At 39.3% G+C, this 27,500-nt stretch overlaps 1 protein-coding gene and 4 non-coding genes across 9 annotated transcripts in view; all 5 read right to left on the reverse strand.

The window, feature by feature from the left end:
* The window catches only part of atg16l1 (ATG16 autophagy related 16-like 1 (S. cerevisiae)), a 30,349-nt gene extending 3,175 nt beyond the window's left edge, over positions 1-27,174 (reverse strand). For 2 of the 5 annotated variants that reach the window (XR_008805810.1, XM_056242955.1), the window contains exons 1-19: positions 26,989-27,174; positions 25,718-25,829; positions 25,457-25,550; positions 21,845-21,950; positions 20,564-20,637; positions 18,216-18,467; positions 14,558-14,623; positions 13,943-14,029; positions 12,253-12,321; positions 11,274-11,318; positions 9,580-9,682; positions 5,731-5,836; positions 5,157-5,227; positions 3,747-3,818; positions 2,565-2,685; positions 1,170-1,275; positions 924-1,073; positions 758-805; positions 115-216 (exon numbers count right to left, since the gene is read on the reverse strand). Coding sequence is in view for 4 of the 5 variants with exons in the window: in XM_056242955.1 (XP_056098930.1) it covers positions 115-216; positions 758-805; positions 924-1,073; positions 1,170-1,275; positions 2,565-2,685; positions 3,747-3,818; positions 5,157-5,227; positions 5,731-5,836; positions 9,580-9,682; positions 11,274-11,318; positions 12,253-12,321; positions 13,943-14,029; positions 14,558-14,623; positions 18,216-18,467; positions 20,564-20,637; positions 21,845-21,950; positions 25,457-25,550; positions 25,718-25,823 (1,778 nt within the window). In the remaining variant the exon portion in view is untranslated. The remainder of the gene's footprint in view (positions 1-114; positions 217-757; positions 806-923; positions 1,074-1,169; positions 1,276-2,564; positions 2,686-3,746; positions 3,819-5,156; positions 5,228-5,730; positions 5,837-9,579; positions 9,683-11,273; positions 11,319-12,252; positions 12,322-13,942; positions 14,030-14,557; positions 14,624-18,215; positions 18,468-20,563; positions 20,638-21,844; positions 21,951-25,456; positions 25,551-25,717; positions 25,830-26,988) is intronic. The other 3 variants (XM_056242956.1, XM_056242958.1, XM_056242957.1) reach the window with 3 other exon arrangements.
* On the reverse strand, positions 2,763-3,034 carry LOC130077672 (small Cajal body-specific RNA 6). Its single transcript, XR_008805816.1, has one exon. It is a non-coding gene; the product is annotated as a small Cajal body-specific RNA 6 (non-coding RNA).
* Positions 4,036-4,316, reverse strand: LOC130077668 (small Cajal body-specific RNA 6). Its single transcript, XR_008805813.1, has one exon. It is a non-coding gene; the product is annotated as a small Cajal body-specific RNA 6 (non-coding RNA).
* LOC130077670 (small Cajal body-specific RNA 6) lies at positions 5,403-5,684 on the reverse strand. The gene has a single exon (XR_008805815.1). It is a non-coding gene; the product is annotated as a small Cajal body-specific RNA 6 (non-coding RNA).
* Positions 6,698-6,978, reverse strand: LOC130077669 (small Cajal body-specific RNA 6). Its single transcript, XR_008805814.1, has one exon. It is a non-coding gene; the product is annotated as a small Cajal body-specific RNA 6 (non-coding RNA).
* Positions 27,175-27,500: the final 326 nt, after the last annotated feature.

Consider the following 27,500-nt stretch of genomic DNA (forward strand, 5'->3'; position numbering starts at 1 on the left):
GTGCGTCTCCATCTGTGTGTGTCTCTGTGTGTGTCCGTGTGAGACTGTCCTTGTGAGTGTGAGACTGTCCGTGTGAGACTGTCCGTGTATGAGTGTGTGTCTCGCCCTGCTCACCTGTGACCCTTATCAAGAGTTTTGTCTAGTTTTCCTGTTAGAACGTTCCAGATGTACAGAACGCCGTCTACAGAACCGGCCGCCACGTAACTCCCGTCAGGACTGAAAACCCAAGCACTCGAGAGTTCATTTTACAGTGCAATTGTAATATACAAACAATATATTATTAATATATCCATATAGAAATTAGCTAATATATTTCTGTCATACATTTTGTATACCTAAAGTTACCACTAATAATAACAACAACATCAAATTGCATTTTTTTTTGCATTCATGCAGCAGTATATATAAATAATTTTAAAATAAAAACAAATCAAAATAAAACACTTACTAAATTCGATTTACTTGCATGTCATGTGATCATTAACAAACATCAGAGAACAGTGAACATGCAAATGTGAAGTTAAACTATTAAATATATATACATATATCAGGGGGACTTTAAGTAAACATTTTACGTCTTTAATGGTTTTAGCTTATTTAATTGTCAATTATTTGTCAAAAAACACATCTGTGTGGCTGAAAAGACCCAAACCAGCCTAATTATACAGGGTTTCCTCAAGACTAATTATTAAGGGAACCCACGATGAAAATGTGAATAACAATATGAAGTGAAACTCGTGCACTCTGCGGGTCGAACCTGAATGTGACCCTGGTGAAGTCAGAGCCGCACTTGAATCCTTGAGCACTGCAAAAACATGAGGTTTTTTAAACAATTTTATTAGAAATTCTGATACACCAGACAATAAAAAAAAAAGGTAATTTACAATAAATAAATAAACTATTATACATAAAGTGTGACGTACTTGAAGGTCTGTCGCACTGCATTACTGCGCAGGTCGATTATTTTCACCAGGTCGTCCCGAGAGCAGGTCAGGAGGTCGGTCCGGTCGTGATTCAGATCCAAAGACGTAACGCGTCCCAGCAACTCCAACTCGTGCACGATACTCTCCGCTCTAAACACACACACACACACACAACATTAGTGACTGAGCCACTGAACGAGACTTACAAGCACAGATCTGAGCGCTGGGATCCAAATCACGACTCGCCTGATGTCCCAGAAACGAACTTTCTTGTCGAAGTGTCCGCTCATCACACACTGCTCCGTGCAGACGATGTCATTACAGCTAGAGCCGGCAAACACCGTCTTTATGCCTGAGAAGAAGAGTTCGATTGGTCAGACCATTCATTTTAAGACGATTAAAAGCAACTAGCCATTTTTACAAATACAATTTGGTGTAAATTCGTTAAGGCACAAATCTATGAAAGCTTGTTTCCACCGAGGAATGAAAATAACTTTCTTTTATAAGAATTTATTTCTTAGAATCGCACATTTATTTCTAAGTATTCACAATTTCTTTCTTTATTTCTCAGAATCACGCTTTATTTCTGAGTATTGCGACTTTATTTCTTAGAATCGCGACTTTTTTCCTGAGTATTGCGACTATTTCTCAGAATCGCTAATTTATTTCTGCCTATTCTACTGTAAATTTCTTTCTATATTTCTCAGAATCACTCTTTATTTCTGAGTATTGTGACTTTTTTCCGCAGAATCACAACTATTTTTCACGATCGCGACTTTATTTCTCAGAACTGCGACTATTTCTTAGTTTCGGAAATATTTCTAAGAATTGCAACTTTATTTCTACTGTAAATTTATTTCTTTATTTCTCAGAATCACTCTTTATTTCTGAGTATTGTGACTTTATTCCGCAGAATCGCGACAATTTCTTACAATCACGACTATATTTCTCAGAATTGGGACTTTATTTATGAGCATTGCATCTTTTTTTCTTAGAATCGCAACTTTTTTCCTGAGTATTGCAACTATTTCTCAGAATCGCAAATTTATTTCTGCCTATTTGAAATTTATTTCTTTATTTCTCAGAATCGCAACTTTAATTCTTAGCATAGCGAATATTTCTCAAAATTGTGACTTTCTCAGAATTGCAACTTTATTTCTGATTATTGCTATATTTGAGTATTGCTACTTTATTTCTCAGTATCATGAGATATGGACCCACAATTATAAAAAAAAAAAAAAAAAAGTTGAATTCTGAGATAAAACGTCTCAACCTTTTTAATTTTTTCATTCCCTGGTGGAAACAAGCTTCCATACAATTCCCATGTTCTTCAGAGAAAATATTTATTTAGATGCGTTCAATAAACCATCAACTACCATAAAATGTACATTTTTACAACTACCCACTTTTCACATTTTAGTTTAGACTAATGAACTAGTATTAAAATATACATTTGTTTTATTTTATCAATTGAATGAATATTAATTATTACATTATTACTTAGTTTGTCACCCAGAAGTGGACAAACAACATTCTCTAGTCTAAAGGTTAACCAAAAATGTAAATTTTCAAGCCCCATTTTGCATAATATTCATGCATAGTGGCGATTAAGAAAGAGTATAAGAACTAAGAGTCTCTTACAGACTTTGCTGCGTAAATCCCAGAGCTTGAGCGTTCGATCGTAACTGCCGGAGACGATTCGAGCGTTGTCGAGGAGAAACCGAGCAGATAAAACCTTCCCGCTGTGACCTGTGAGTGTGTGCTTTGGGACAAGACAATAACAATCAATCAAACAGGCATGCAAACAATTGTTTCTAGCAGTAACTGAGACTGAATTGAGGTCTCAGTGTGATTTGTGAGATCAGCTGACCAGCCTCCTTCAGTCCTGCCCTCATGTGTGTGTCGTGTGGCTGTGGGATGTTGCTGTCAGAGTCTCACGGGATTCTCTAACGAGACTCTCATTCAGCAGAAACACCCATAATATCAGCCACCACATCAAACCAGTGATGCACAACTCGAGCATGCTGGGAAAATGACTAGGGCTGGCTGAGAGGGATGAAGGGACTGGAAGGAGATCTGGACTTCAGACCTTTTACATCACATCATTGACCTTTGATCCATCAAATAAAGCTTAGTGAACTTTAAACATTGATGTTTACTAGCAGTTTGCAGTAAATCTCAGGACAATAGCCATGTATTTATTTAGAAAAAAGAAAGCTATAATGATGTCTGGGCTAGAAATATTGACACCTTTATTCCAATATGATTAAATTTGTAAGCATATTGCATTGGTTTTATTTGTTATAACGCAATAAAACATGACAAATTATTTTTAGCCAGGCTGCCATACAAACAAATTATGAACAAAAGAGAGAACCAACTAAATATCAATAACTAATGGTTATAAAACCTGTAGTTTTCCCAAATAATTTTGTCAGATAAATACCTTAAACAAGTTTAGTGTTTTTTCTTCCCCCATATTTAAAACATAAAATAGTTTCCTCATATTTTGATGGTTTATTTGAACTTGTAGGGTCATTAAAAACATCTCCGCTCTGGATATCACTTTTGGCCACTATATAAAATGTTTGAGAATTTTGTATGCATAAAAAAAAAAAAGACTAATACCATCAATAATTAAATGCATGAACAAAATGAACAAGAACAATCAGAGAATCTAAGAGGTTTTATTGTCAATGTGACTGAAACCCCAGTAAAATATAAACATTTACAGCTAAAAGCGTGTTTGCTAGAGTCCTTGAGTGTATGTGCTTAACATGCCACCAAACCTGAAGTGTGTGTGTGTGTGTGTGTGTTCCTCACCCGCAGTCTGAAGTCGTCAACAGTCCAGATTCTGCTGGCGAAGTCGTTAGAAGCGGCCAGTAAATACGTTCCCTGCGAAGGACAAGCACAAAGCAATCAGTCACTACAGTAAAACACACTTCAGCCTTTCAGCGTTCGCTGGGATTTAGTCAGATATGCTCGACTTGCACTAGCTGTGATCCGCCACACATTACGTAATCACGTTGGAAGACGAGCATTTGTGGTTAAAAAGTATATAAATGTTTATTTTGTTATAAAATGGGCGGTGGTTTTCTTGTTTGTTTTGAAAGGTCTCAGCTTGAAAACTTGAGATCATGCACCAGTTTAACGTCCTCTTCCCAATCCTTCCCTCCTGAATGTTGTGTTTCTGTTGGACGCTGCCGTCGACGTCTCACTTGGTTCTCTAAAAGACTCGTAATTCAGCAAGAACGTCCATAATATATATCAGCCGCCACCTCAAACCAGCGATGCAAAGCTAGAGCATGCTGGGAAAATTAAGAGGGGCAGCTGGGAGGACAGGACTGGAAGGAGACCTGGATATCAGACCTTTTACAAATCACATCATTGACCTTTGAACCTCAACTAGGGTTGGGTATCGTTTGAGTTTTAACGATTCTGATTCCCATTTAGATTCTGCTTATCGATTCTTAATTTCGATTCCAATAAAAAAAAATAAAAAAAAACGTAGATATCATTCACATTTAGTCTTATTGCAAAACATTTTTCTCCATATAGTGACTTCAATGGGGTCCAACGGTTTGAAGGTCCAAATGTGAGTTTCAGTGCAGCTTCAAAGTCTCGACACGATCCAGCCGAGGAATAAGAGTCTCATCTAGACAAATATATAAATATAAATACTTTTTAACCACAAATGCTCGTCTTGCACGAGCTGTGATGCGCCACACATTGCGTAATCACGTTGGAAGGTCAAGCGTGACGTAGGCGTAAGAACCGACCCAGTGTTTACAAAGCGAACGTGCAAAGACTGAGTCAAACGCCCTTTACAAAAAAATGAATAAATAAAATGTAAAACAACGATGTCACCCTTCATTTCCCGCCTACGTCAGGTTACCGGCTAACCTTTCCAACGTGATTACATAATGCGTGGACGTGCAAGATGAGCATTTGTGGTTAAAAAGTATATAAATGTTTATTTTGTTATAAAACGGCCGCTGATTTGTCAAGATGAGACTCTTATTCCTCGGCTGGATCGTGTCGAGACTTTAAAGCTGCACTGAAACTCACATCTGGACCCGTTGGACCCCATTGAAGTCACTATATGGAGAAACATCTGGAGTGTTTCCCTCAAAAACCTTCATTTCTTTTCCACTGAAGAAACACATGAACATCTTAGATGAGATTAAATGATCAGGAATTTTTAATTCTGAAGTGAACTCCTCCTTAACTCACCGCACTATCAAACTCTATACTGGTGATTCCAGCATTACTGCCCGTCAGCGCACCTTTGGGTTCACATCGCCCTGTTGAAACAAACACACAAAAGCTTTTAAAACCCCACAAACAGACAAAACTGAACATATACATGCATCTTTGTTTCAGGAGGAAGCAGAAATTCTGCAGTTGCTTCATTAAACCTTGCGAAACTGAACTGGTGTAATGCACAATTCGCCCAGTTTCCTCTTTGAAACGACTGAAGGTCTCAGCTTGAAAACTTGAGATCATAAGCCCGTCAAACGCTCTCCTCGAGTCCGGCCCTCCTTGCGTGTCGAGTTTCTGTCGGACGCTGCTGTCGACGTCTTATTATTCTCGACTCTAAGACTATAAATGCAGCAGAAACATCCATAATATCAGCCGCCACCTTTGCCAAGCGATGCACGACTAGAGCATGCTGGGAAGGATATTAAGAGTGGCGAATGGGAGGGATAAAGGGACTGAAAGGAGGCAAGGCTTCGGACCTTTTACATCTCATCACCGACCTTTGAACTCTAGTAAAACTGTGAATGATAACACATGTGTTCAGTACCGGATACGACCTCCCAGAGTTTCACCCTGCGATCCATTCCTCCCGTGGCGAGCAGACGGGAACCGGGACTGAACCTCACCGCGTTCACTTCCCCATCATGGGCGTCCTACACACACACACACATTCACTTTTAATTCAATTCATATGTATTTGTATTGCGCTTTTCACAATACACATCGGAAATGCATGAGTCCACATTACAATTTAGAGTCTGTTATGCATTTCAGTTCCTTCCACATTTCTCACATTATCACAGTTTATTCGCTATAGTTTAGAAAATGGTAGTAAAATATGAGCAGAACTCAGAGTTATTAGATCAGTGGATATTTGACTGGTTTTGTCCGTCCTTCTGTTAGACTCTCACAGATGAATTATGTTGAATATCTGTCAGCTGTTAAATTTAACTACACAATTAGATAATACCAGTTTAGCTCAACCAATCACCAAGCAATGCTTCATGTTGTTCAGTCTGTGTGTAAAAAGAGCATTAGCAATTACAGAAAACACACTGAAGAAAACATGATGTCGGAATCATTTTTGGTCCCAAATGTTTATAGATATTACTGGTAGTCACTGTATGAAGAATTATTGGGTATAATATGTCACAGTTTACTTTATTTTGCTCTCCTCACTTACATAAATGATCTATAGTGTCCTGCACACACTAGTGAAAAAATATCAAAAATTATATCTGGTGTTTGAATAATTTTTGGTTTGACTGTATATACAAAATCAGTTAGCTAAAAATGTATTAATTTGACAATGTAATAATTGAAGGCAGAATCAATGAGCTCATTGAAGTAATGAATGTTATGAATATGTTAAATGATTATGACATACGACACGTTGTAGAAAATCAATCAAGACTTCTACTTTTAGAAACTAGAAACTCAAATAAAAAAGATTTTTCGGAATATTTCAAAGCAGAAAAGCAAATGGCCGATGGGTTTTCTTGTTTGTTTTGAAAGGTCTCAGCTTGAAAACTTGGGATCATGCACCAGTTTAACGTCCTCTTCCCAATCCTTCCCTCCTGAATGTTGTGTTTCTGTTGGACGCTGCCGTCGACGTCTCACTTGGTTCTCTAAAAGACTCGTAATTCAGCAAGAACGTCCATAATATATATCAGCCGCCACCTCAAACCAGCGATGCACAGCTAGAGCATGCTGGGAAAATTAAGAGGGGCTGCTGGGAGGACAGGACTGGAAGGAGACCTGGATATCAGACCTTTTACAAATCACATCATTGACCTTTGAACCTCAACTAGGGTTGGGTATCGTTTGAGTTAACAATTCTGATTCCCATTTAGATTCTGCTTATCGATTCCTAATTTCGATTCCAATTTGGGGAAAATTAGATAGATATCATTCACATTTAGTCTTATTGCAAAACATTTAATTGTGGCTAAAGAACACTTTGCCTGTGGTTTAAAAATACCATAGAAAAACAACTAGCCTAACTAATATAAATTTCAAGCATTATTAAAGACTCGGTTATTAAAAAACAAAAAATTGCAGATCGCAACAAATAGATACAACTGAACAAAGATCCGATTGAAATGAACCGTGTTTTAAGATTTTCAGGTACAGAAACCGTAATCAAATGAGAAATAACACTGCACTTTATAAATAAAATATACATTACAAATATAGTTACAAAAATGATTGAGTCGAGAACGAGTGTTGTGGTTTGATGTGTTAATATAGAGACGGCAGTTCCTGGTACTCTAAGAGTTGAAGTATAGTTACACATGCGAGTCGTCTCGCGATATAATGTTTTAAAATCACAATAAAATCACATTTTCTGTGCGTGCGCTTCTATGGATGTGTGTGTGTGCAGCACAGAAAACAGAGTCGTCTCGCGCTTGAAAAGTCATATTGAAACACACAGAGGAATCGAAATTTTAATTTTAAAACAAGTATCCGATTCCTGACCTCAAGTATTCGGTTCCCAACCCTGACCTATTGAAAGTTTTTTCCTAACTTTGATTTATTATTTATGGAAGCTTGTTTCCGCCACAGAATGAAAAATAAAAAAGGTAATTGCGACTTTTTCATCTCACAATTCTGACTTTTTTTCTCACAACTGCGAGTTTTCATCTCGCAATTCTGACTTTATTTCTCAGAATTGCGTGTTATAAAGTCAGAATTGCGTGATATAAAATCGCAATTGCGTGTTATAAAGTCCGAATTGCGTGATATAAAGTCGCAATTGCGAGATATAAAGTCAGAATTGTGAGATATAAAGTCAGAATTGCGAGATATAAAGTCAGAATTGCGAGATATAAAGTCAGAATTGCGAGATATAAAGTCAAAATTGCGAGATATAAAGTCAGAATTGCGAGATATAAAGTCAGAATTGCGAGATATAAAGTCAAAATTGCGAGATATAAAGTCAGAATTGCGTGATATAAAGTCAGAATTGCGTGATATAAAGTCAGAATTGCGAGATATAAAGTCAGAATTGCGTGATATAAAGTCAGAATTGCGAGATATAAAGTCAGAATTGCGAGATATAAAGTCAGAATTGCGTGATATAAAGTCAGAATTGCGAGTTATAAAGTCAGAATTGCGTGATATAAAGTCAGAATTGCGTGATATAAAGTCAGAATTGCGTGATATAAAGTCAGAATTGCGAGATATAAAGTCAGAATTGCGAGATATAAAGTCAGAATTGCGAGATATAAAGTCAGAATTGCGTGATATAAAGTCAGAATTGCGAGATATAAACTATTCTGAGGGGAAAAAACTTTTTTCTCCTCAGAAAAAAAGAAAAGTCTTTTTTTCCTTAGAATTGGCCTGATAAGTCGCAATTACGAGTTTATATCTCACAGTTCTGAGAAAAGATGTCAGAATTTCGAGATATAAAATCGCAATTATGTGTTATAAAGTCAGAATTGGGAGATGTAAACTCGCAATTGTGAGAAAAAAGTCAGAATTGTGAGATAAAAAGTCAGAATTTCGTGATATAAAGTCAGAATTGCGAGATATAAAGTCAGAATTGTGAGATAAAAAGTCAGAATTTATTGATATAAAGTTGCAATTGCGTGTTATAAAGTCAGAATTGCGAGATATAAAGTCAGAATTGCGAGATATAAAGTCAGAATTGCGTGATATAAAGTCAGAATTGCGTGATATAAAGTCGCAATTGCGAGATATAAAGTCAGAATTGCGAGATATAAAGTCAGAATTGCGAGATATAAAGTCAGAATTGCGAGATATAAAGTCAGAATTGCGATATATAAAGTCAGAATTGCGAGATATAAAGTCAGAATTGTGAGATATAAAGTCAGAATTGCGTGATATAAAGTCAGAATTGCGAGATATAAACTATTCTGAGGGGAAAAAACTTAGTCTTTTTTTCCTTAGAATTGGCCTGATAAGTCGCAATTGCGAGTTTATATCTCACAGTTCTGAGAAAAGATGTCAGAATTTCGAGATATAAAATCGCAATTATGTGTTATAAAGTCAGAATTGGGAGATGTAAACTCGCAATTGTGAGAAAAAAGTCAGAATTGTGAGATAAAAAGTCAGAATTTATTGATATAAAGTTGCAATTGCAGGTTATAAAGTCAGAATTGCGAGATATAAAGTCAGAATTGCGAGATGTAAACTTTGTAAAAATTCTGTCTTTTTTTCTCGCAATTGCGACTTTATTTCTCACAATTCTGACTTCATATCTCGTAATTGTGAGATAAAAAGTTGCAATTATTTGTTGTTTTTTTATTCAGTGGCGGAAACAAGCTTCCATAATTATTTGCTATTTTTTAGCAATTTCATTTTCATTTTGTTAGGAAAACACTTCCACACTAACCTCAGCAGAATGAGTTGCATGCATGACCGTGTGACTTACGAAGATGTGTAGCGCAGTGGAGGGGACCCGGACGTCAGCGCACGCCGACTGCGCTTCTGCAGCCTCAGGAGACGAGCTGAACGAGTTCACCGAGCGACGTCTTCTATGGGGAAGAAAGCGTGTGTGTGTGTGTCACACAGGGCTGGACTCAACTCCTAACCTTCTTACAAAACATGCCAAGTCAAGTCACATTTATTTATACAGCGCTTTTTACAATACAGAGTGTTTCAAAGCAGCTTTACAGAGATAACAGGAACATAATGCAGCAAAGTTTTTTATTATATAGCATCACAGTTTTTGTAAAAAAGTTATTAATTCAGTTCATTTATATATATATGCTCTGGAGAAAACCGTGATGTCATCGTCCAGCTCAGTTCAGTTCTCATATAATGGTGTCAATGCAGGCAGATCAATATTACTGTTGAATATTAAATTAAATGTTAAATTTAATATCCCCAACTAAGCAACAACAAGGGTGAAAAAAGGCGAGGAACCAAACCTCCATCATAAAGAGGCTCGTTCAGGGACTGAAGCGTCTATAATCGCGTGACTAAATGATTTTTTCGAGGTCTGATGTAAAACATCGTCTCTTTGACTCACAAACAAAACTCTGATGCAAAGACGACACTTGAAAGCCAACTCAAACCTGTGTGCAGCCAAATTTGGGTGGGTGACAAAAAAAAAAAGAAGTTTAAAACAATTAAATATGCACAAAAATATACTTATCTGTTATCTATCTATATTTAAAATATGAATTATCAATAGTGATATATATACACATTTTAAATAATGTTTAAAAAAAGATAACTTTTATTTGAGAACTCGTGCAAAATGCAATTTAAAAAAACATTTCAACTACATATTTTTTTACGATAATCATATATAAAATACACACAAATATGTTTGTCTGTAATTGTATGTGATTTTATCAATGAAAAGACTAAAGCCTAAAACAATTACAACATTAAATTGCAATTTACATAATATATCATTTTTGTCTTTAGTCTTTTATTTATTAAATCACAATATCATGTTTAATTGTGCATTCTTCCATTAGTCGTATGTAAATAAAATCGCACTTTGCATCAGTTGTATGAAATACCAAATAAAACATTACCATTTTTTGCTCTATTGAGCTTTCATTGCGAAAGCTCAATAGAGCAAAAAATGGTAATGTTTTATTTGGTATTTCATACAACTGATGTAAAGTGCGATTTTATTTACAATTATTCACACACACACACGTATATATGTGTGTGTGTGTGTGTGTGTGTGTGAATAGTTGTATGAGGTGATTTGTTTTTTTCATTTGAGCTTTCAAACCATTACTGGAAAAATGCACAATTAAACCCGACATTATCTGATTATTCCTGAGGTCATTTACTCAATGAATCCAATCAATTCTCTCAACATCTATAATGAAACGTTTCTACAAGCTCGTGGTTTTAACCTGAAAATCACCCACCCAGCCAAAACTCACACACTCAACTACACACACAACTACACACACAGCAAACAAGAGACCTGCAAAGGTCACTAATATATCCAAAAAGAAGAGAGTACACGCGTAGAAGACACCACAGCAGTTACCCACAATCCCGTTCACAGGAATATATTTCCTTTAGCATGCTTCTGGGTTTACGAGAGAATCACTCTCACACACACACACAGACACACACCACACTGTGCATCACCTGGAGTCAGACGGGACGAAACCAGGTTGGACAGAATCAGACAAGCTGCAGACACAGAGAGAGTGTAGAATGAGACACACACACACACTCACACACTCACACACTCACACACTCACACACTCACACACTCACACACTCACACACTCACACACTCACACACTCGAATAGGGATGAAACAGTTGCCGGTTTGATGACAAACCATGATAAAACTCCCTAGAGTTAGTATTCATATTTTAATTATCGTGATTTGAAAAGCGTACGGTAAATACGATCCAGGATTAACAGCCGTCTGACGCAGCGCAGCTCTTAAAGCGACAGCAGCGTAATAATCTAGTCCTTAATGTTCATTACACAACTAAACACAGAGAAATCACTCCCTGCTCTTGCCTGAATAACTTCTGTTGCTTTAACAAGAATTGCTCTGTATTTTATTATTTTTGTTCTATTGTGTTTCTTTGTGCTACTGCTTGTAGTTTGTTTATTTGTTTTTATTTTATTACTAAATGCTCACTTGTCTTTAATCATTTTTAAACTTAGGCAAACAAAAAAAAAAGTGTTCAGTGCTGCTAATTTTTATCTGTTGTTTGTTGGGTTTCGATGTAAAACTTGGTGAAATGATTTCAGTGTGTGTGTATCAGTACTTTTTCAACATTTCCAGCACATTTTAACAATACAATGATAATATTGATAAACAGGATCATTTTCATTGTGATATAACACTCTCTTAACATAAAATGTTCATACTGTTTCATCTCTAAATGAGACACACACACACACACACACACTCTTATTCTTACAAACACATGTCCAGGAAATATTTTAGGACCATCATGCCGTTTCGCATCATGTGGTTTTATTTCTTGCTTTAGATTTTGGGCTTGAATATGACCTGGAGATGTTCTCGTTAGATTCACCATGAGTAAAGAATGAAGAAGAGAAGAAAGAAAGAAATATTAAAACACAAAGACTAAAGACATACCCGAAGATATTAGTGATGGAATCCAGCAGTCCGCCAGGAGGAGGCTGAGGCTGCTGGGACACTCGTTTACTGGAGAAAAACACACACACACAAACACACAGACACACACAGAGTTTTAGCTAGTATATTTTGTGGACAACATGAGTCGTGCAATTTGTGTTTATGCGTGTGTGTGCGATCGAGTAAGCAAGTGTTTTTGTGTCCGTGCAAGCAAGTGTGTGTGTGTGTGTGTGTGTGTGTGTGTAAGAGTGAGTGTGTGAGTGTGTGAGTGTGTGAGTGAGTGAGTGAGTGAGTGAGTGAGTGAGTGAGTGAGTGAGTGAGTGAGTGAGTGAGTGAGTGAGTGAGTGTGTGAGTGAGTGTGTGAGTGAGTGTGTGAGTGAGTGAGTGAGATTGAGTTTGTGAGTGTGTGTGTGAGAGTGAGTGTGTGAGTGTGTGAGTGAGTGAGTGAGTGAGTGAGTGAGTGAGTGAGTGAGTGAGTGAGTGAGTGTGTGAGTGAGTGTGTGAGTGAGTGAGTGTGTGAGTGAGTGTGTGAGTGAGTGTGTGAGTGAGTGAGTGTGTGAGTGAGTGAGTGTGTGAGATTGAGTTTGTGAGTGTGTGTGTGTGTGTGAGAGTGAGTGAGTTAGTAAGTGTGTGAGTGAGTGAGTGAGTGAGATTGAGTTTGTGAGTGTGTGTGTGTGTGTGTGTGTGTGTGTGTGTGTGTGTGTGTGAGAGAGTGAGTGAGTTAGTAAGTGTGTGAGTGAGTGAGTGTGTGAGTCTGTGCGAGTGAGTGTGTGCGTGCGTGTGTACGAGTGAGTGAGTGCGCGTGTGTGTTTACTGGAGAAAAACACATACACAAAGTTTTAGCTAGTATATTTTGTGGACAACATGAGTCGTGCAATTTGTGTTTATGCGTGTGTGTGCGATCGAGTAAGCAAGTGTTTTTGTGTCCGTGCAAGCAAGTGTGTGTGTGTGTGTGTGTAAGAGTGAATGTGTGTGCAAGCGAGTGTGAGTGTGTGAGTGAGTGAGTGTGTGTGAGTGAGTGTGAGTGAGTGAGTGAGTGTGTGTGAGTGAGTGTGAGTGAGTGAGTGAGTGAGTAAGTGTGAGTGAGTAAGTGAGTTAGTAAGTGTGTGAGTGAGTGAGTGTGTGAGTCTGTGCGAGTGAGTGTGTGCGTGCGTGTGTACGAGTGAGTGAGTGCGCGTGTGTGTTTACTGGAGAAAAACACATACACAAAGTTTTAGCTAGTATATTTTGTGGACAACATGAGTCGTGCAATTTGTGTTTATGCGTGTGTGTGCGATCGAGTAAGCAAGTGTTTTTGTGTCCGTGCAAGCAAGTGTGTGTGTGTGTGTGTAAGAGTGAGTGTGTGTGCAAGCGAGTGTGAGTGAGTGAGTGAGTGAGTGTGAGAGTGAGTGTGTGAGTAAGTGAGTGTGTGAGAGTGAGTTTGTGAGTGTGTGTGTGTGTGTGAGTGAGTGAGTTAGTAAGTGTGTGAGTGAGTGAGTGTGTGAGTCTGTGCGAGTGAGTGTGTGCGTAAGTGTGTGCGTGCGTGTGTACGAGTGAGTGAGTGCGCGTGTGTGTTTACTGGAGAAAAACACATACACAAAGTTTTAGCTAGTATATTTTGTGGACAGCATGAGTTGTGTAATTTGTGATTGTGTGTGTGCGTGTGTATGTGTGAGAGTGAGCTAGTGGGTGTGTGTGTGTGTGTGTATACCTGGGTGTGCGACTGAGCTGTCTGCTTGGTGACGTTTCACCCGTTGCCTTCCCAGCATCCTCTGAGAGAACTTCGATGTCATCATCTCTAGACCAATCAGACAACAGCATCCAATTAGATTTCAATGATTTAATAGGATTCCCAACAACATTTTATTTGAAATAATGTGATAACAGGATAATTAATAACGCTGCATTTTACATGGTTAAAAACAATATACCCTCATAAAAATGTAAAAAAGAGGGGGAAAATATTGTCATTTAATGGACAAAGTAATAAAAACTTAAACTGGCTTCATTGGCAACAAACTAAAATAAATGTAAGTTATAAAATTACAGAACTAATTACAAAAAAAGACAATGACAAGCAAAATGACTAGACCTTAAACTTAAATGAAAACGGGAAATATAAAAATAAAAGCTAACTCAAATTAATAAACACTATGATAGCATATAAATAATACTACAATAACACTGTACTGGATATGAATGTATCATTCAAAGTGTGTTCACAAAGATTGCTCTCACTACAGAAATGTCCATGACTTGATATCACGGTTTATTATTAATCCCTGATAGTTGCAGGTTAGCAAACGTTCTCATCAAACACACTTACTGGTCTATGGGAAGAGGTTCCTTCGCTGCGTCCGCCAGCTCCTTCTGAAGCTTGGCCTGTCTGCGCCTGCGATGACATCGAAGTGTTAAACACACTGAGTGAGCAAACACACATTTAAACTCTACAGACGCTCCCAGTCAGTGTCAAACAGCCAATCAGAGGTGGAGGATCATAAAGAGCTCACAGAGGGTCAGGAAACGAGCCTGATTATTCAGAAACTGGAGGGTGCACCTTTTCATTGTGTTTAAACGACCCTTAACGACTGATCAGTTAATCAGTGAGACTGAGAATGAGATTCACACACACACACATGGGCCATTAACGACTCCTCTATATGCAAACATCAACTCCCCCGCCCATACATTAGGATTTTAAGTAAAAGCTTGAATAAAATAAAGGGTGTGTTTTATTACAGGCAGTGCTTGAAGTGGGGGAAAAAAGGTGCCGGTACTCTCTTGCATTGGCAAATCATGACATTTTAAATTTCTACAGTGAAAAACAAAACTTGGAAATATTGCTGGTACAACAACAATTTATGTTTATTTATTAACAACACAAATGTGCGTGTGTGCGCGCATTTATTTACAAAGAAACATTCTCTTTTTAGAAGTTGGTCATTAATAAACTTGATTCTTGAGGTTTGTTAAGATGGGAGGTAGACTATACAACAATTGCATGTAAATGGTAAACAACAAAAACAACCTAGTAAACAGCTCTGATATTGTCTTTTCAGTCATATGTTTAAAAGACAGCAAACATTTAAAAAAAAAAGTAAACTCGGGTTTGATTTGGGCATGTAGCCTACCTGTCTGTGTAGGCTATTACATAAACTAAAAGAAAGCTTATATTCTGACTAGTTTGCTCGTTTTATTTATTAATAAAACATATAGTTTTTTACCCAAACTGAATAATTAACCTGTTAACTGTCACCCCCCTTTTTTTTGCATAGACATAAAAATCACTATCCAAACTTAAATGGTTGTAATTCAGGAATACTTTGGAATATAGACCTATGGCTGGTCTTGTTTTAAAGAAGACATTTTCCAGATTATTGTAGAAGTCTAGAAATGATAAAAAATTAAACAGAAAAAAGTTATATAAGTTTGAGTTTATGAAATTGTGTAATGTAAAAATATAATTATTAATATTTTATATAAAATATATATATTACAAAATATATTTTACTCTAAAACTGCAAGAAAATTAAAGACAAAAATCTGAACAAGTTGTATTCCAAATTTTAGGTTGATATCTAAAAAAATTAGCTTTCAGTAAGATTTTATTCGGGCGCAGTACCCAACTTTTTCACTAGGTGAACACCAGACTCCATTACTGCCCATATAAGGGCGCCTCCATTTTCATTTGTTTTGAGTGATCTGAACCATGTATTTCCATAATTTTCATACAATTTATGAAGTAGACATCCTATTCAGAAGTAGTATGGGTGGTTTGGCAGTATTTGATTTGAATTAAACCTCTAATAAATGCATAAAGACTACGTTATAGCGTTATAGCTCGCAGCCGCATTACAAATCGAGAATCCATACATTTTTCTTTATATTTAAAACATTTTCAGACCTTTTTTTCTCATAAAATGGAATTGGTGTTATCTTTGAACTCATGGCATGAAAACAAACTGAGGTTTCTACCAATCTTTCATGATTTTTCGTGTTTATTGTTATTTCAAAATAAAGGCCTAAATACTCCTAATGAATATGAAATATTCTTGTTGCAAATTGATAAATTACTGCTCCTCTGTAATTTATTTTAGATAACAGCCACCAAATAAGAAAACTAGAGATTTTAAGCTTTCCAATGATATATAGTTTGGCAATATTACTTTAGGTTTTTATTAAGATATTATTGTTTTAAACATGCAATGGCAAATGGGCCCGCCGGCGGAATCTTGGCTAAATCTTGTATAAATATTTTTGAGTCTTCATTTTCTTTTCTGACGTAGGCAGCCTACTCCAGTTCTTGTTAAAACACATTAGACATGCAGACATGCATTTTGGGCACTTTTTGTGTGAAATCGTATTTATTTTCTCCATCAAAAGTGTGCTTTGCTTTCACTTTAAATGTCGTGAGTAGCACAACAATAGATCGGCGCCGAACCCCCGCTTCACTGCTGCTCACGCGACGCTCCTCCTCGCGGTGTGAATGCACTCATTGATTAACATGCAAGCCGAAAAAAATACGCGCTGCTCACGCTTGCGGTGGCCGCGATCAGCTCCGGTAGCCGTTTCGCAGCCGTAATGCGCCGCAGATGTGTGCAGTGTCACATTTCAACTGCCAGTGTGAAGGCGGCGTAAATAAGGGGTTAAACGGCCGTCACGCTTTTTCGGTCAGTAGAGTACCGGCTACATGCGAGAAGTAGCGGTACGCAAGAAAAAGTGCAGATACGCTTGAGAGTAAAATGTAGAAGTGCCGGTACTGCGTACCGGTAAGTACCGCCCCACTTCGAGCACTGATTACAGGCACAAAATACTCCCAACTTTTTAAAGTTAAAGTGCCGCTATTATACTATTTTAAAGGCTGCTAATTTGGTTTTGGACTCTCCTACAATAGTTTTACATGCATCCAAGTTAAAAACACTTTAGTTTTCTCCATTGCAGCATCAGCTCTTTTCTCTCAGTGTCTGAAACGCTTCGTTCAAAGATTCAGTCTCTCTAAACCCCGCCTCTCTGAGAGCTCCTCTGCTCTGATTGGTCAGATGGCCAAGTCAGTTGTGATTGGTCGGAAAACCAAAAGCTCATGATCATATCTGAATCTCAGCTATTTCTCAGCACTTTATACACAGTGACCAAGAACAGTTAAAATATATATCTCATATTAATGCACACATAATTATGTCAAGCTCTTGGTGCACTGAGCTGATGATATTTGCGTTTGCAGTGGACAAAGCGTGTTTTCTTCATTTCAGAAGAATGAAATCTCATTAATGCCTGTGTTTTTCCCCAATTATACTATTTTAAAGGCTCCTAGTTTGGTTTTGGACACTCCTACAATAGTTGTACATGAATCCAAGGTCAAAAAACACTTTAATTATCTCATAATATCCACTGCAGCTTCAGCTCTTTTCTCTCAGTGTCTGAAACGCTTCGTTTGCAGATTCAGTCTCTCTAAACCCCGCCTCTCTGAGAGCTGCTCTGCTCTGATTGGTCAGACGGCCCAGTCTGCTGTGATTGGTCAGAAAGCAAACGCTCATGATCATATGTGAGTCTCAGCTCTTGACACACAGTGATACGAACAGTGGCGATGGCGTGGGTTTTACCGTATCAATCTCATCAAAGTGGATTTGCTTTGTCAGCAGAAAACAGCGTCTTCTCCACATGAACAACACGAACCGAACTCTCCCAGTCTCAGATACACTACAGTGTTTGAGGGCGGGGCTTAGATATGCTGTTCAGCCAATCAAGACCACAGGCTGGCATTATGCTAATTAGTTACAAACCAACGTATTTTCAGAAGGAAGTGAGACTGAATTACTGACGACTCGTTTCAAGCAGTTCAGAATCACTTTTAGGAGACAAAAACTACATTTATCTGCACTCTGATCTTTGAAACTTTGCAAATCTTTCACATTCACCAACAGCCGTATTACACACTACATGACAGATCATATCTATTTAAACTTCAGTCTAATAGTGTTTCTGACCTGGTGTCCTTCTCGTTCTCAGCGTTGAGTCTGTTGGCCTCCTGGGCTTTCTCCGCCATCCAGCGCGTCACCAGCTCCTGATTGTCCTCCGTGGTTTTCCGTAGTTTCTCCTCCAGAGCGCTGAACGTGATCTGCAGGGCATCGTACTCGTCTCGCAGCGTCTGATTGGCTCGTTCCAAATCAGCCAGAGAGTTTCGGAGGTCACGACACTCCCCTTCCAAACGCGAGATCTGCTGCTGATAATCCAACATCCTGGAAAAACACACGGAAAGTATCAAAAATATATACTATAAAAAAATATATATACTATATACACTCACCTAAAGGATTATTAGGAACACCTGTTCAATTTCTCATTAATGCAATTATGTAATCAACCAATCACATGGCAGTTGCTTCAATGCATTTAGGGGTGTGGTCCTGGCCAAGACAATCTCCTGAACTCCAAACTGAATGTCAGAATGGGAAGGAAAGGTGATTTAAGCAATTTTGAGCGTGGCATGGTTGTTGGTGCCAGACGGGCCGGTCTGAGTATTTCACAATCTGCTCAGTTACTGGGATTTTCACGCACAACCATTTCTAGGGTTTACAAAGAATGGTGTGAAAAGGGAAAAACATCCAGTGAGCGGCAGTCCTGTGGGCGAAAATGCCTTGTTGATGCTAGAGGTCAGAGGAGAATGGGCCGACTGATTCAAGCTGATAGAAGAGCAACTTTGACTGAAATAACCACTCGTTACAACCGAGGTATGCAGCAAAGCATTTGTGAAGCCACAACACACACAACCTTGAGGCGGATGGGCTACAAGAGCAGAAGACCCCACCGGGTACCACTCATCTCCACTACAAATAGGAAAAAGAGGCTAAAATTTGCAAGAGCTCACCAAAATTGGACAGTTGAAGACTGGAAAAATGTTGCCTGGTCTGATGAGTCTCGATTTCGGTTGAGACATTCAGATGGTAGAGTCAGAATTTGGCGTAAACAGAATGAGAACATGGATCCATCATGCCTTGTTACCACTGTGCAGGCTGGTGGTGGTGGTGTAATGGTGTGGGGGATGTTTTCTTGGCACACTTTAGGCCCCTTAGTGCCAATTGGGCATCGTTTAAATGCCACGGCCTACCTGAGCATTGTTTCTGACCATGTCCATCCCTTTATGGCCACCATGTACCCATCCTCTGATGGCTACGTCCAGCAGGATAATGCACCATGTCACAAAGCTCGAATCATTTCAAATTGGTTTCTTGAACATGACAATGAGTTCACTGTACTAAAATGGCCCACAGTCATCAGATCTCAACCCAATAGAGCATCTTTGGGATCTGGTGGAACGGGAGCTTCGTACCCTAGATGTGCATCCCACAAATCTCCATCAACTGCAGGATGCTATCCTATCAATATGGGCCAACATTTCTAAAGAATGCTTTCAGCACCTTGTTGAATCAATGCCACGTAGAATTAAGGCAGTTCTGAAGGCGAAAGGGGGTCAAACACAGTATTAGTATGGTGTTCCTAATAATCCTTTAGGTGAGTGTATAGCAAATCTCAGCTGTGAGATTGTTTATATAATCTCAAAATATGATTGTAATGGCCATTTTCACAAAGGATTTGACACGTGAATCCATAACTCGTCTTGTAAAACGTTACTTTTTCGGTAACACTTTATTTCACAGTGTCTTTGTTACACATGTTACATGTACTTACCATAGTAATAACAGTAAATTATGCATAATTACATGCAACTAACCCTAATCCTACCCTAACCCTATAGTAAGTACATGTAGTTAATTAATATTACTCAGTACTTAAATATATAATTACACTGTAACAATGACACTTTAAAATAAAGTGTAACCACTTTTTCTTTATCTTGTTACATTATAATTAGTGCTGGGTAACGATTAATTTCATCCAAAATAAAAGTTTTTGTTTACATAATATATGTGTGTGTGTGTGTGTGCTGTGTATAATTATTTTGTATATATAAATAAACACACATGCATGTATATATTTGAGAAATATTTGCATGTATATACATATAATTTAGATTATATATAAATATTTTATATATAAATAACACATTTTTCTTAATGCATGTGATCTGTGTGTGTTTGTATATACAAAATAATTATACACAGCACACACACACATATATTATGTAAACACAAACTTTTATTTTGGATGGGATTCATCGTTGCCCAGCACTAATTATAAGAGAAATCAATAATAACATTATGATTTTCTGTAAGGCTACTTTAAAAACAAAGTGTATTATGAAAATAAATTTGACTTGATTGAGATATAAAACATTATCCTGCTGATACACAAAGTGTGCACATGATACACTCACTTGGCTTCATTACTCTGGATCTCTTTGTCTTTCTGCTGAATCTGGTTGTTTAGTTCAATCACGGTCTGAGCCAACTGCAAAAAAACACAAAAATATATTTTTATTGCCATGCTTTCTGAAATAAAATAAACACAAAAATACAAATGACTTAAAGCATTTTCATTTATACACCCAACATTTACTAAAACAATTACATGTATGAATAATGCCCATTCAAATCACTGAATCTGAGTTTTTAACTGATTTGATGACATAAACTTATAGCTGAAATCTATAGAGATGCTACAACAAAATCATGTACTTATGATTCTCAAGACAAGGATTGTAAAGCTAGTCTAACGAGTTGGAAGAGTCGAGCTGCTGAATATGTAAATGTGGTCGTTGGCATGTAAATGTCGGTGTAAGTGCTGTCGTAACAGCAGAAAACATCCCATCATTGTCAAGTCAAGTCAAGTCATCTTCATTTATATATCGCTTTTATCAGTCCTAGTTTTTGTTATTTTTGGACCCAAATGTATTTTCGATGCTTCAACACACTCTAACTAACCCACTGATGTCACATGGACTACTTTGATGATGTCTTTATTTCCTTTCTGGACAAGGACAGTATACCGTACACACATTTACAATGGAGGGACAGAAAGCTCTCGGACTAAATCTAAAATATCTTAAACTGTGTCCCGGAGATGAACGGAGGTCTGACGGGCTTGGGACGACATGAGGGAGAGTCATTAATGACATAATTTTCATTTTTGGGTGAACTAACCCTTTAAAAATGTAGATTTTTCCAAAGCGGCTTTACAGTGATAATAGGAGATTACAGTAACAGATTGTTTTGGCTTTATGACAGCTCTAGAATAAAGTTATTATACAGCTAAAGTTAGTTTTGATTGATTCACTTCCGTCGATCATTAGTTATTAACTTAGTGGCCGCTAACACGACACCGTTTTAACAGAAAACTCTTAAGTTCTCTCTACGCAAACTTTAAAAACGCGAACCTGTGAGAACGCTGATGGCGTGCACATGCGCATTAAGAGTATATTCTATAGGTATGCGCGTTTGAATATATGTGCGCAGGCGTGTAGTCCTTCTCTAAACAACCAACCCTCAACAAACTACTTGTCTGGCCTTAAAATTTATAATACAGAATTGTATCGCTTCGGCTTAACCACGTGAACCGGAGTTATCCCGACAACGATTATCTGTACAGAGGTAAAGGAGGCCTTCACAGGGAGGTGTGTGTGTGTGTGTGTGTGTGTGTGTGTGTCTGTGTCATTCACCTCTCCTCGCTTCTTGTGCAGCTCCGTCAGCTCCTCCTGATGTTTGATTCTCATCTGAGCCATTTCCTGCTGCAGGGAGTCACTGCGGCCACCGTCAACGCCAGGACTACACACACACACACACACACACACACAAGTTTGTTTCACTATGTTATTGAGGATATTGCATAGACTTTCATTGACTTTATATCAGGTTACTGATATTTTCTATGGCCTAAAGTCCATCACAGAAAAATGCAAAACACTAGATTCAAATTCACTCACTCACTCACTCACTCACTCACTCACTCACTCACTCACTCACTCACTCACTCACTCACTCACTCACTCACTCACTCACTCACTCACTCACTCACTCACTCACTCACTCACTCACTCACTCACTCACTCACTCACTCACTCACTCACTCACTCACTCACGCACTCACTCACTCACGCACTCACTCACGCACTCACTCACGCACTCACTCACTCACTCACACACTCACTCACTCACTCACACACTCGCACACTCACACGCTCGCTCACACACTCACTCACTCACACGCTCACTCACTCACTCACTCACTCACTCACTCACACACTCACTCACTCACTCACTCACTCACGCACTCACTCACTCACTCACTCACTCACTCACTCACTCACTCACTCACTCTCACTCACACGCTCACTCACTCACTCACTCACTCACTCACTCACTCACTCACTCACTCACTCACTCACTCACGCACTCACGCACTCACTCACTCACTCACTCACTCACTCACTCACTCACACACTCGCACACTCGCACACTCACACGCTCACACACACTCGCTCACACACTCGCTCACACACTCGCTCACACACTCGCTCACACACTCACTCACTCACACACTCGCACACTCACACACTCGCTCACACACTCACTCACTCACTCACTAACTCACTCACTCACTCACTAACTCACTCACTCACTCACGCACTCACTCACGCACTCACTCACTCACTCACTCACTCGCTCACTCACACACTCGCACGCTCACACACTCGCTCACACACTCGCTCACACACTCGCTCACACACTCACTCACTCGCACACTCGCACACTCACACACTCACTCACTCACTCACTCACTCACTCACTCACTCACTCACTCACTCACTCACTCACTCACTCACTCACACGCTCGCACACTCGCACACTCGCACACTCACACGCTCACACACTCGCTCACTCACTCACACACTCACTCACTCGCACACTCGCACACTCACACACTCGCTCACACGCTCACTCACTCACTCACTCACTCACTCACTCACTCACTCACTCACTCACTAACTCACTCACTCACTCACTCACGCACTCACTCACGCACTCACTCACGCACTCACTCACTCACGCACTCACTCACTCACACACTCGCACGCTCGCACACTCACACGCTCACACACTCGCTCACACACTCGCTCACTCACACGCTCACTCACTCGCTCACTCACTCGCTCACTCACTCGCTCACTCACTCGCTCACTCACTCGCTCACTCGCTCGCTCTCTCACTCACTCGCTCACTCACTCGCTCACTCACTCGCTCACTCACTCACACACTCACACACACACACTCACACACTCACTCACTCACACACTCACTCACTCGCTCACACACTCGCTCACACACTCACTCGCTCACTCACTCACTCACTCACTCACTCACACACTCGCTCGCTCGCTCGCTCGCTCACTCACACACTCGCTCACTCGCTCACTCGCTCACTCGCTCACTCGCTCACTCACTCACTCACTCGCTCACTCACTCACACACACACACTCACACACTCACTCACTCACTCACTCACACACTCACTCACTCGCTCACACACTCGCTCACACACTCACGCACTCACACACTCACTCACTCACTCACTCACTCACTCGCACACTCGCTCGCTCGCTCGCTCACTCACACACTCGCTCACTCGCTCACTCGCTCACTCGCTCACTCGCTCACTCGCTCACTCGCTCACTCGCTCACTCGCTCACTCGCTCACTCGCTCACTCGCTCACTCGCTCACTCACTCACTCACTCGCTCACTCGCTCACTCGCTCACTCGCTCACTCACTCACTCACTCACTCACTCACTCACTCACTCACTCACTCACTCACACGCTCACTCGCTCGCTCGCTCACACACTCGCTCACTCGCTCACTCGCTCACACACTCGCTCGCTCGCTCACTCGCTCACTCACTCACACACTCACTCACTCACTCACTCACACACTCACACACTCACTCACACACTCACTCACACACTCACTCACACACTCACTCACACACTCACTCACACACTCACTCACACACTCACTCACACACTCACTCACACACTCACTCACACACTCACTCACACACTCACTCACACACTCACTCACACACTCACTCACACGCACACTCACACTCACGCACACTCACGCACACTCACGCACACTCGCACACTCGCTCACTCGCACACTCGCTCACTCGCTCACTCGCTCACTCGCTCACTCGCTCACTCACTCACTCACTCACTCACTCACTCACTCACTCACTCACTCACTCACTCACTCACTCACACACTCACACACTCACACACTCACACACTCACACACTCACACACTCACTCACTCACTCACTCACACACTCACTCACTCACTCACTCACACACTCACACACTCACTCACTCACTCACTCACTCACACACTCACTTACTCACTCACTCACACACTCACTCACTCACTCACTCACTCACACACTCACACACTCACTCACACACTTTTTAGACTAGTCTTTAGACTTCACACATTAGACTAGTCTATGAGCAAATTTTAGACTTGTCTAACACTATAGACCGGTGTCTAAAATAGCTTTGTGAAACGGGGTCTAAAAGGTTTTGAGCTTGTCCACTTTCCACAGGAAGTTGAAACACATTTGACCAGATTGCATTCGTAGTGTAAACGCTCATGTGTTCAAACAGCCGCTAAACACCGCCGTCTCTCCGTCTTCTGATCTAACGCCTGAACATTACGGGAAGAGCTCGAGTCAGACGCGGTTTAAACTGTCGGCTGGAGACACAAGTTTGGTTTGGAGAGGAAAGACGTACCAATCACAATGTTCTCTCATCATTCCTGATTTCTAACACACACACACACACACACACACTCACAGCGTTCGGCTGGTCTCGCGTCTGTCAGAGCAGAAACTAAAGCTGATGTTCTCAGTGTGTTTCTCCGTCGTCTACGGTCGCGTTCATATGTAAATTGCGTGAGCTTATTTCATCCATTAGATCGAAAGATCTTAAGAAACCCAAACATTTACCCGCCATAGACCCTCTCCTCGGAGAAATCAGGACAGAAGTGGGTGAAAGTGGACAAAAGAGACGGATTAAAACACCAGGTGTGAACGGGAATGTGTCTCTCGTCTACTTGTGATCCGATCGACCAAACGCATCTTAAGCGCATATCTGTGTCAACCACTGATCATGTTTCTTTTTTGTATTGATCATTGTTCCCTCTCCATGTAATGCTCTTCTCGCTACACATTATTTCTTCTCCTTAATGTTACCACAGATTACAACAGACATAATAAATACCTGAGGTCGTGTCGGTTCTGATGCTCATACTTGTCGGTCTGGAGACGTTCAGAAAACACAACCTGAAGATCTGACCTCTCCAACAACCGGTTATCTGGAGACAAACACACATTGTGCAACATTTAGCAGGAAAATAATATAGAGGTGACATCCATGTGCATTTGACTGGCTTATGGATTGTTTGATATAAAATTAATATATACACAGACACATACATATACATATATAACTAGAAAGAAAGAAAGAACGAGTCTGTCTTACACTGGTGTATGATCTCCTCAAAGGCCTGACGCTGAACTCTGTCTCTCTGTTTCAGCTGCTCCACAACATGACGTTTCCACAAACACCCGACTCCACGTCCAGCCATCTCTTCCTACACACACACACACACACACACACACAAGAGTGTTTCTTAATTCAGGGCACGTTCAGCCCACAGGGAAAAGAGGAAGATCTCTCCTCAACTCAGGAGGAAGTGACTCAAAATCTAACACAGGAAAATGAAATATTTGTGGTCATAGTTTGAGCTCAAATTACTTCAATAAACACACACAGATTACTTTTAGATCATCAATATTCAATCTTTTAGATGCCACAGACTCCCAAATATGATCATCCTCATGCGAAGGACAGTGTTTTTCAGTTTAAATTTTTAGTTTTATTAATATTTTGTATGAGCTCTTATATATATTTTTGTTTTTATGTTATTTTTATGTTTATTTTTTTGTCATTTCGTTTTGTGCTTTTTTCATTTTATTAGTTTTTTGTTTTAAATATCTCTATTTAGGCTTAATTCATTTTCATTTCAGTTTTATTTTATTTTATTTTTAATTAATAATTTTAGCACTTAAACTTATTAAAGTTTATTGCCAAGGCAACATTTTTGATTTTCATTTAAATAAAAACATGATATTTACAGTTATATATATATATATTCAGAACTTTCATTAAAAATGATTACATTAAATAATACTTGACAGATCATTAATGCACATTCAAAGAGTATTGTAGCCTGTACAAGTACAAATTTATATTTTCATGAATCTGCTCATGACTTATTTCAAGAGCAGAATTATTTGATCACGTGTGGTTGATATGAATCGTTGGATCAGATATTTATGACAATAAGTAATAATCAATCACACAGGGTTAATATGAATCAGATTATGATATCTGCCATGTCATTCCAGCAGCAGGATAGAAATAAACCTCGCATGATGCTGAATCACGTGTGCTGAAAACATGCAAGACAGTTAACTCATAAAACAGAATAAATGGAAAATATAAACAATAATACGAGGGGAAAAAACTGACAGATATGCTATCAATTAAACTGATCATTTGTCACAGCGCCTTCCGAGAACACACTACATAAACCGCAGAATGTGTAATCTGATTATGAATAGCGTCATTACTAATGAATAATCAGTAGTTGTTGTGTTTTCCAGTTATTTTAATGAGCTATATCAGATCTGCAGAAGCTAATCGCTGCACTTGACTTTCACTTTTAATAAACAGCAGGTTTACTTTACCTCACAGCATCTAAACGTGTCCTCGCTAGTTTAGATGGGTTCTTCTTAATGATAAAAAATAATTAATCCGTCTAATAAGAGCCGAACCGTGTCATTTTAGGTTTATTCGGACAGGTTTCACGCTAACCCACTCCAGACTGAAGGATCACGGACGCCATTTTGGCTCAACAGACGTATGTTTCCTGCTGCGCCGTCGCAGGAGTTTGACGTCACGACCGCATGTTTGTTTTCCCTTCGAAAATCAAACTTTATTTGAAGCCTTCATGACTCATTAGTAACCGAAAAGAGCTAAATACATTAGTATAAGAGAGAGTAGCAATGTAGAAACAGTGTAGAGATATAGAAATAACACACAAGTTTTCAACAGTTACAAAACACGTATCCATTTTGAAAATAGGGTGAGAATTTTAACTGTATTGTGAATCTCCAATAAACTTCTATCACAACGTATTTTCGGGGTATATACAGTTAACAATGTTTTTATATATCTTTCTCTATAAAAGTCTCAAGTG

The sequence above is a fragment of the Rhinichthys klamathensis genome, unplaced genomic scaffold (assembly GCF_029890125.1).
Source record: "Rhinichthys klamathensis goyatoka isolate OS25496 unplaced genomic scaffold, OSU_Roscu_1.1 h1tg000767l_1, whole genome shotgun sequence".
NCBI lineage: Eukaryota > Metazoa > Chordata > Actinopteri > Cypriniformes > Leuciscidae > Rhinichthys > Rhinichthys klamathensis.